The 9726-nt window shown below is 45.4% G+C and overlaps 1 protein-coding gene across 2 annotated transcripts in view; it reads left to right on the top strand.

Moving 5' to 3' along the window:
• The first annotated feature begins 5429 nt into the window (after positions 1 to 5429).
• Positions 5430 to 9726, top strand: part of Ssr1 (signal sequence receptor subunit 1) — a 16653-nt gene continuing 12356 nt past the window's right edge. The window contains exons 1-2 of one of the 2 annotated variants that reach the window (XM_031358075.1): positions 5430 to 5667; positions 7566 to 7678. In XM_031358075.1, coding sequence (XP_031213935.1) covers positions 5589 to 5667; positions 7566 to 7678 — 192 coding nt within the window. In that variant the 5' untranslated portion in view covers positions 5430 to 5588. The remainder of the gene's footprint in view (positions 5668 to 7565; positions 7679 to 9726) is intronic. The other variant, XM_031358076.1, reaches the window with a different exon arrangement.

Genomic DNA, 9726 nt, shown 5'->3' with positions numbered 1-9726 from the left:
GTGAGCAAAACACTATGTATAAATGGCCTTGAGCTTCTTGGAGGGGAAAATGGGGTGATTATATGGAACAGTGGTTGTTGTGCTAGCTCAGGGCTGTCACATGAGGCAGGATACAAATTATAAAAAATAATCCGGTCATGGTGTGTTAGGTTACAAAGAGGGTTATATATCCACTTAAAAAAAAAATATATATATATATATATATATATATAGGCAATACCCCTGCTGGGGTCTCTGTTGTCAACTAGGCAAGATCTGGGACCACCTGGGAAGGAAGGCTCAATAAAGAACTGTCTAGATTAGTTGGTTTTGGAGCATGTCTGGTAAGTAGTTTGTTACTCAAATTAGTGAGTGTGGGATGGGGGAGACCCACCCTGACCTGGATAGAATTATTTTCTGGACCCAGTCTGAGGCTGAATAAAAAGAGAAAAGGGAGGTTATTATGGTTTCTATATGCTGGGCCCAGGGAGTAGCACTATTGGAAGGTGTGACCTTGTTGGAGTAGGTGTACCACTGTGGTTATGGGCCTTAAGGCCCTCACTCTAGCTGCTTGAAAGCAAGTCTTCCACTAGCAGCCTTCAGATGAAGATGTAGAACTCTCAGCTTCTCCAGCACCATGCCTGCCTGGATGCTGCCATCCTCCCACTTTGATGATAATGAATGGAACCTCTGAACCTGTAAGCCAGCCCCAATTAAATGTTGTCCTTTATAAGAGTTGTCTTGGTCATGGTGTCTGTTCACAGCAGTAAACCCCTAACTAAGACAGAGGCGAACACAAGGGCCTTTGCGCTCTGCTTCCTGCCTGTAGCTGCAGTATGATCTGCTGCTTCTGAATTCCCCAAAACGATGGGCTGGAACCTGGAACTGTCTCCTCTAAATTGCTCTTGTCAGAGTATTTAATCACAGCAATCATAAAAGAAGCTAGGACACGTCTCCCCCTGTCCTTTCTCTGCCCATCCCCCCTCACTGCTTGCAGTCTTATCCAGAAGTTCATTCTCCTGTGCCCAGGCTACTCCTTCCTGGCCTCCATCCTGCTTCTCCTCCTCTCAGTTCTGCCCAGGATTCCTTGCACTTAGCCCCACCCTCCAAACTGCATCTGGCCACTCTCTCCCCTCTTCCCAGGATCTTCTTTCCCATTCTGTAAGGGAAGTGTCCTGCGAGTCCTCAGAGAGACCCAAAGCAGGTAGGGCTGACACCCGTAGGTAGTATATCCATTCTCCGAAGTTTAGTAGTAGTACTTAGTAGTCCTGCTGAGAGGGGGCAGAGAGGTTTGAGTCTAGAGCCTGGGAAAATGAGTGCTGGATGTTGTAAAGTGTTTTCTGTAAGCTTCTGTTTTTTTCTCCTGGTCCCAGCTCCCAGAATAATGACTCTGAGACTTAAATATGTTTACAAATGCCTTGGTCAAATGCTCTGGGTAATTCCCAGACTAGCTTAATCATCCTGTTATTCTAAGTTCTGCCATGTGGCTGGTTACCTGGTCCTCAGTTACATGTGACCGTCTTCCTCTGTATCTGGGGCTGAATCTCCCTTTCCTCATGCCTGTCTCTCCCCCAGAATCCTCTCTCTGTTCCAGAACTTCCACCCTCCTATTTCCTGCCTAAGTCAGTAGGACAACAGCATTTTTATTGACAAGTGATTCTTCCATACAGTACAAGAGAGTCTATAGCTGGAGGGAGGGGGAAGCCATCAATTTTGAGAGGTAGCGTTAGAGGGAAGTGAATGGTGATGAGGTGATAACACTGAGCAACATTCACTGTAGCGTAGAGAGGGATGTTCTAGAACCACATCTTTATACAGGGACTGGCATCTAGACTGCAAAGGATGACTGGCTTTTGATTGGTCTATAAACATTTTACCGCAAGAGAAAGGAGGGCAGAGCCTAAGGGGACAGAGGCAGGTTAAGTGGTGGGTTTTGTGGTGATCAATCTGGTGGCTGGATTGCTCATGTTCTTTCTGAAGTGTGGGCTGGGGAGGGAATGGAGGTTCTCCTGCTAATTGAGGAGCTGGTCAGGACAGCCTTGTTTTCTGCTCCCTCTTTCCATGGACTTTTTTCCCTGCCAAGAGGGATACAGTAGAAAAATTTAATTCTTCTCTGCTCTTTGCCACATGAAAGAAGTTAAGGATTTGTTCATACACACTAAACACAACTGTTTCTACTGATATATTATTAGACATACCATGAAAAGCAGACTACAAATTTAAGGAGGAAAGATGTAACTATAGCAAAATCATTATCCCATTGGTTCAACAAATATTTCTGAGCTGGCTTGAGAGTCTACTCCTGCAGTGCTGACACCCCGGAGGCTGAGGCGGGAGGGTTCAAGGCTTAAGACCAACCAGGGCTATACAAGATGGCCCTGTCTCAAAACAAAATGAAGTTCTCTCATGTCAGACTGTTTCCAGTGTCATGGTATATTAACACACAGGAGACCCAAGAGCTTCAAATTGTATAAGAAGATAGGAAATGCTATGAGGGAAGATTTGAGAGTAAGAGGCTTGGGAAGTTGTAAGGATGGGTGCTAGGAACCAAATTTGGGTGGCCTGGAAGAAGAGCTATCTCTCCAAACCAAGGGTTGTAATTTTAAAGCAGGGCAGGATTAAGTGCAGGAGGTGAGGGATGAGAGAAGTCTTGGAGGACATGAAGTCACCTGGAGGATATGAGGCTCATGATGTTTTCTTTTTTTTTCTTTCTTTCTTTTTTTTTTTTTTTCGAGACAGGGTTTCTCTGTGTAGCCTTGGCTGTCCTGGAACTCACTCTGTATATCAGGCTGGCCTCAAACTCAGAAATCTGCCTGCCTCTGCCTCCCAAGTGCTGGGATTATAGGCGTGCGCCACCACCGCCCGGCAAGGCTCATGACGTTTTCATGGTGCTGAGGCAAAATTAAGTATCAAGGGAAGTGATTGTCTGCTCCCACAAATTATAAAGGAATCAAATGGCCAAAGCAGAGAATTGTCTGTTGATCTGTCTGACCTGTGCCAATTTGATTACCCTGGATGTCCCATGTTCCTTGAAAACAAGATACCTTCCAAAAGAGGTCAGAGGTTGGGAGGAGACTGGGAGACCTGAGTCGGGATATTAGAGAAGGCTTAAATTAGTAGATGGGACTTTGCAATAAAGGCTGTGTCATGATAAATCTACCTGCTCTGAGCTGCTGATATCGGAATATCCTATTACTGTGAAGTGACACCATGACCATGTTCGAACAAAAGAGAGCATGTTGTTCAGGGCTTGCTTATAGTTTCAGAGGCTGAGTCCACTATCATCAAGGCAGAGAGCATGGCTGTACAAGGCAGAATGGAACTGGAGAAGTAGCTGAGAGTGCTACATCCTGATCCACTGGCAGCAGAGAGAGAGAACTGGTTCTGGCATGAGCTTTTGAAACCGCAAGCCCATCATCAGTGCCATACTTTCCTCAATAAGGCCACACCCACTCCAATAAGACCATACCTACTCCAACAAGGCCACACCTCTAATCTTCCTCCAATAGTGCTACTCTCAGATGACTAAGCATTTCAATATATGAGCCTATGAGGGCCACTCTTATTCAGACCACTACAAATTTTTTGTTTGTTTGTTCGTTTTTTGCAGTTGTTTCAACAAACATGTCCTTGTGTAACAGTAGTTAACTACTCTGTGCTCACGAGTTGCACACCTCCACCTGCCCAAGAGCTATCTGGATTCTTGATTGAAAGACAAATGCGCATGCATGCCAGTGATTCCTAACTGGCATACTCTACCATGATTCCTAACTTAAAGAGCTTACAGTCCTATACCTGAATTATGTTCTGATTTTAGCTTGCATTACCATCTGAAAGCCACCCTTTCAAATCTATATCACCTCTTTCAGTGCTAAACAACTTTAGTTTGCTTATAAGACTATAACTAGTCTTCAACCCCATCAGATATCCGAGATCCTTGTATTTAATCTGGCAGTGTCTCCTGGCACAAGAAACTGACAAGGACTGTAACTGAGGGGAAGGTACAAGAGACACTGTCCCTGCACTGAAGACCTCACTATCTCTCTTTCTGAGATCTGATTTGAGGTGGTGGTACTTAGGCTGCTCAATGTTTATAGGGCTTTTAGACAGTCTCTTTCGCCTGTACTCATCCTATCTGAACCTGTTGGGGTTAAGTTGAGATGTAGTCTGTGACTTCCACTTCAGTCATCTCCAACAATTCTGAGGGGAGTTTACTTGTCCCTATGTGGCTTAGAGGCTCCAATGATCCTGGTGTCTGCCTAGCCTCTGTAATGGTTTGAATGAGAATGACCCCAATTGTTATGTTTTAATGTTTTGCCCTAGTTGGTGGAACTGTTTGGTAAGGATTTATGTGAGAAGGTGTGTTGTTGGGTATGGGCTTTGAGGTTTCAAAAGTCCATACCATTGGAGTTACCTCTCTGCCTTGTCCTTTTTGGCTGGACATAGAAGCTCTCAGCTACCTCGCCAGCACCAGGCCTGCCTGCCTGCCTGCTCCCATTCTCTCTGACATCATGATGGTCGTGAGCTCACCCTCTGAGACTGTAAACAAGCCTACAAATTAAACACTTTCTTTTATAAGTTGCCTTGGTAATGGTGTCTTTTCACAGCAACAGAAAAGTAACTGAGGCAGTCCATGATACAGGATTGTGTCTGGAGGTTCTCAGCACAGCAGCTACATCCTGAGTGTTTCACACTGGCCAGCTGAAGTTGCCAGAAATATACCATACCAGAAGTGAGATCTTTGATGTAGAAATTTCAGAAATGCCATATGATTTTTTTTTTAAGTCTGGGTTGTTAAGAAAATCAGAACTGAGCCTAGGAGAGGGCTGTGGTGCAAACCTAATGACCAGAGTTCAAGCCCAGAACCCATCTAAATGTGGCCGGAGAGAATCAATTCCCCAGAAGTTGTCCCCTGACTGACCTCTACATCTGTGCACTGGCAATTACACACCACACACAGAGAGACAGAGTAGCATTTAAAAGAATAAAACTCCAGAACTCTGATTATTGCAGAAGAGAGGGTAGATTTTTTTTAAGTCTGAGTAGCATTTCCCTTTCTATCTGCTTTTGTTTTGTGACAAGGTATTCACTCTTGTTGGTGCCCAGACCTGCCCCAACCTCGCTACATAGCCCAGGCTGGTCTCCAACTCGCTGCAATCCTCCTGCCTCAATCTCTCAAACTCTGGGGTTACAATGTGAGGCATCACAAATGGCTTTTATTTATTTATTTATTTTTGTCGTTAACCACATCCTTTCCTTTTGTCTTTCAACTGCCACACATGCAGGAAGTTGACACAGTCTTAGGTCCCTCCAAGCATCCGCGGTTTGATGCTAAGCATATGGAACGGGTAGGCTTGCCCAACCAGGCTCTCGCGGGAGCCCGGAGGGCGCCCGTCCCACCCGCAACGCCGCCGGCCACGTGATCTCACGGACCGCAGGCCCCGCCTCTGGGCGCCTAGAGGCCACGTCGACGGTGGCGGGGCGGGGCGACGGATGGCGCGCGTGCGTGCCCCGCCCCTCCTGTGCGGCCCGGATGAAGAGTAACGCCATTACTGCCAGAGCCACCGAGAGCCCTAGCGGACGCGCACTGGACGCTGACCGGCCGCACCATGAGACTCCTCCCCCGCCTGCTGCTGCTGTTCCTGCTGGCCTTCCCCGCCGCCGTGCTGCTCCGAGGCGGCCCCGGAGGTGAGAGACGCGGGGCTGGGCTGGGCACCACGGCCGCCCCCCTCCCCCCAGCCCGGTTCTCGAGGGCCGTGCTGCGCCCCCGAGGACCCCCTGCAGCTCGGCGCCCCCAGAGAGCGCGGGCCCGAAGCGCTCGGTCCGCGGGACCCATGCCAGGGCCGGCTTCGCTTCTCCGCCCGCGCTCGCCGCGGGCCGCCCGGTCCGTCCCCAGCCTCTGCGCTGACGTGTCGCTAGCCCCACGCCGGCGCGCCTCCATTCATTCGCCCACTGCCGATTCTCCGACTCGGCGGCGTGGATCGTCTTCGCTCCGTCCCCTCGCTCGCCCATCACGGTCTGTGTGGACCGCGAGGCTCGGTGTCCAAATCCGCCCCTTCGTCCTGCTGCTTGTCAGCCGCTACAGAAGAGTATGGCCGGATGGCTTGCTTCTTCCTTTTCTGGTTTCTCTCCCCTCCCTTTTCCAACCAGTTTTTGCTGGTTAGAAATATGCTGGGGAAAAGTTATTTCGAGTTTTATAAGTTTATTCTTTCCAACGATTAACCTGCGGTAAAAATCTTGGCAGAATGTAAAAACGTAGAACCCCCCACCCCCCGCCCCTTGCCGCTCATGTCCATTAATTTTGCTAGTTTATAAAAACAACTAGTTCAAGTGGTCACCGGAAAGAATTCCTTTTCTTTGAGTTTCTGTGTCCCAGGGCATGAGAAATAACGATCCATGTTCATGAACTCTTCAACTAAGCACGCAGGAGTGCTTGGCTTCTACTTAGTGGTTACTATGACTTTGAATTATGACCGTTAGGGATTTTGGCTGGGAGTGTGGCGGGGACACAAAGACAGATGTTGAGACAGATTCTCATGTAGGTAGCCCTGGCTGTGTTGTAAAATCCGTGTCCTAGCTAGCTAGCGCGTCCTTGGACTTATGATCCTTGTGTCTGTACCTCTGGGGTGCTGGATTTCAGGTGTCTGTCACCACACCTCGTGGATGAATCCAGGACTTCCAGCATGCCCGTCATATGCAAGGCATGCACGCTACAACCGTAGACCCTTGGGGTTGTCTGTCTTGTCTGTCTGTCTGTCTTTCTTTAAACTGGCTTTTGGAAGTTACCAGTAAACTATGAATGAACTGTTTTAACTCAGGAAAGTAAAAAGACTTAAGAAATAATGCATGTTCTTAAAGATATTGTTTTCTCTTGGGCATTGCACATGTGGCTCTTCCCACATTTTCCTTCTCTACACAATTGCCACATCATCGCTCTCTGAGAAGTGGTAATAACAACTGCTTGGACTTTAAAGGTCTTCTTAGAGTTTTGCCTGAAAGTGATGTAGTATAATTTGTTGAGAAAGTTTTGTCAACAAGTCTGATTTATAACTTAGTATTATTATTAGCCTTTATTTTTTGATATTTTAAATATGTCTGAAAATATGCTTGAAGTCACGGGTAAAAATTATTGGATTTTTTTCTTTGCTACTAACCACGAAGCTACCGCTATTTATTTTAATTTTTTTATTATGTTGTGTGTGTGTGTGTGTGTGTGTGTGTGTGTGTGTGTCTGTCTGTCTGTCTGTCTGTCTGTCTTGTAATGTATATCCAGAGGCTAGAAGGCAATTTGCAAGGTACATACCAAGAATCAAATTCACATGATCAGGCTTGGCAGCAAGTGCCCTTCACCACTGAGCCACTTGGCCTGCCCTGTTTTTTGTGCCTTTTAATATTAAAAACATTCTCATTAAAATTATCATGTAGTAGTTAAGACTACTAGTAAAAAATGTAGATATTTTTGTGTAGTGGCATTGCTCAGTTGACCAGGGAGACTATATTAAGATAGGTGGAACACTTTCTTGTCTAGACCTGATGTTTAATGACAATGATAAAGGTTAACTGTTCATCTTTTATTTTATTTTCAGGGTCATTAGCCATGGCTCAAGATCTTACAGAAGATGAAGAAACAGTGGAAGATTCAATAATTGAAGATGAAGATGATGAAGCCGAAGTAGAAGAAGATGAACCCACAGATTTGGTAAGTGCTATAGGCTATATTTAGACTATATATGATATGTTCTGAGTTAGAGATTCCATCTAGGAATATATTCTTTTTATAGGCAAGTTTGCTAATTATCTCTTAAATTAAATATAGGCTTAATATAAGATCCAAGTACCATACAAAACCTACACTACATATGTATGTGTGTATTTTTTATGATACTTGGATGTGAGAGCAGCTGTCTGCGGAGGCCAGGGTCATTGGATCATGGGGAGCTGGAGTTACAAACAGTGTGACTTTTCAGACATGGGTCCTCTTCAAAAGTAGCATGTGCTCTTAGCTATCTCCCCTGGGTTGAAGTTGGCCTAAGGGCAAGTCATTGATTGTGAGCACAGGGGTTCTCTGGAGTATCCGGGAGACAGGATAACAGTGAACAAATCAAGATCATCCAGATGTGAATGGAGACAGTACAGTGAGGCCAGCACTAGACCCTGAGCTATTATATTTTGAGCCTGTGGCACTTGGCTTCCTAGGTCTGTCTTTTCTTTTCTGCACTTGTAACCTGCTCTTGACTCCTATGGGGGCATCTCTGCCGTGAGCCAAGTACTAGTACTGTTCTGGGTACTTGATTGAACAGATGAGATGTTGTTGTTGTTTCATAAAATTGATATTTTTTGTGGTAATATGTGTGTGTGTGTTTAGGGAGCAGGAGTTGAAGAGCAGGAAATAAAATACCCCCTAGATAAGTAAGGGTTAGAGAAGATCACTTAGAAGCTAGCTCTGAAATTTGTGCTCTACTAATGACAGTAAGGATACCTGGTTCAGAGTTGGAGAGATGGCTCAGCAGTTAAGGTACTGGCTACTCTTCCAGAGGACCTGGGTTCTCTTCCCCTGCACCCGCACAGCTGCTCACAAACATCTGGAAACATTCTAGTTCTAGGGGATCTGTGACCTGTTCTGGTTTCCATGGATGCTGCTTGCATATGGTCCATAGATGTACATGAAGGCAAAACACCCATATACAGAAAGATTTTTTTGTTTCTTTTTTCTTTTTAAAAAAAGGAGCTCAAATTAGAGTCATTTGCAACATGCTTCCTGCTAATTTGCTAATTTTATTTCCTGCATCTGTCCTCCATAGGTTTTTTTGTTTTGTTTTGTTTTCATTTTTATGGACATGCCAGCCACTAAGTGAGTGCTTTGTTCTGCTGTTGATTTTTATTGTTGTTAATGATTTGCTATATAGGAACATAGTGTTTCCTCTGAGTAGAGGACCCTTAATGTGTGTTACTTACTTTTGGATCTGTGCCATGCCATGCATTCTGAGGCTTTGCATCCTCAACCTGTCTCATATGAACAGCCTTGACTAGATCCAATGCACTCCTGGTTTCATAGTTGTAAATATTTGACCAAAGTAATGCTTTGGGTAAGATAATTTAGAGTATATTGGAATTTAATTTAGGATTAAAGATGACGTTAGGGCTTTGAAGTTTGAGCCTACATGATAGTGATGGATTGTATCATTTTTCTTAATTACTTGAGCTTTCAGGCACTGGAATGTACTTACTGTGGAAATAGGAGACCCAAAAGGGAAGAATTAGGTCTTTTTAAGAAGTTGGTCTGGCCGGGCAGTCATGGCACACGTCTTTAATCCAAGCACTTGGGAGGCAGAGGCAGGTGGATTTCTGAGTTCAAGGCCAGCCTTATCTTCAGAGTGAGTTCCAGGACAGCCAGGGCTATAAAGAGAAATCCTGTCTCAAAAAAAAAAAAAAAAGAAGTTGGTCTGAATTTTTCTGTTTTGTTTTGTTTTGTTTGAGACAGGGTTTCTCTGTGTAGCCCTGGCTGTCCTGGAACTCACTCTGTAGACCAGGCTGGCCTCGAACTCAGAATTCTGTGTGTGCCACCACTGCCCAGCCTGAATTTTTCTTATCACAAAAATAAATGGTCAAGATGAGCTGAAACAGGAAGCAGAAGTATCCTCAGCTATGTTTAGTCTGTGGAAAAAAGATGACCCTTAGAGCCATAGCCCTCCAAAAGTTACCTCTGGAACAGTCAACTAGAGCTTTGGCTGTAAATCCCCCCCCCCC

The sequence above is a fragment of the Mastomys coucha genome, unplaced genomic scaffold (genome assembly GCF_008632895.1).
Source record: "Mastomys coucha isolate ucsf_1 unplaced genomic scaffold, UCSF_Mcou_1 pScaffold7, whole genome shotgun sequence".
NCBI classification, from domain to species: domain Eukaryota; kingdom Metazoa; phylum Chordata; class Mammalia; order Rodentia; family Muridae; genus Mastomys; species Mastomys coucha.
This window is presented reverse-complemented; position numbering and strand designations above follow the sequence as displayed.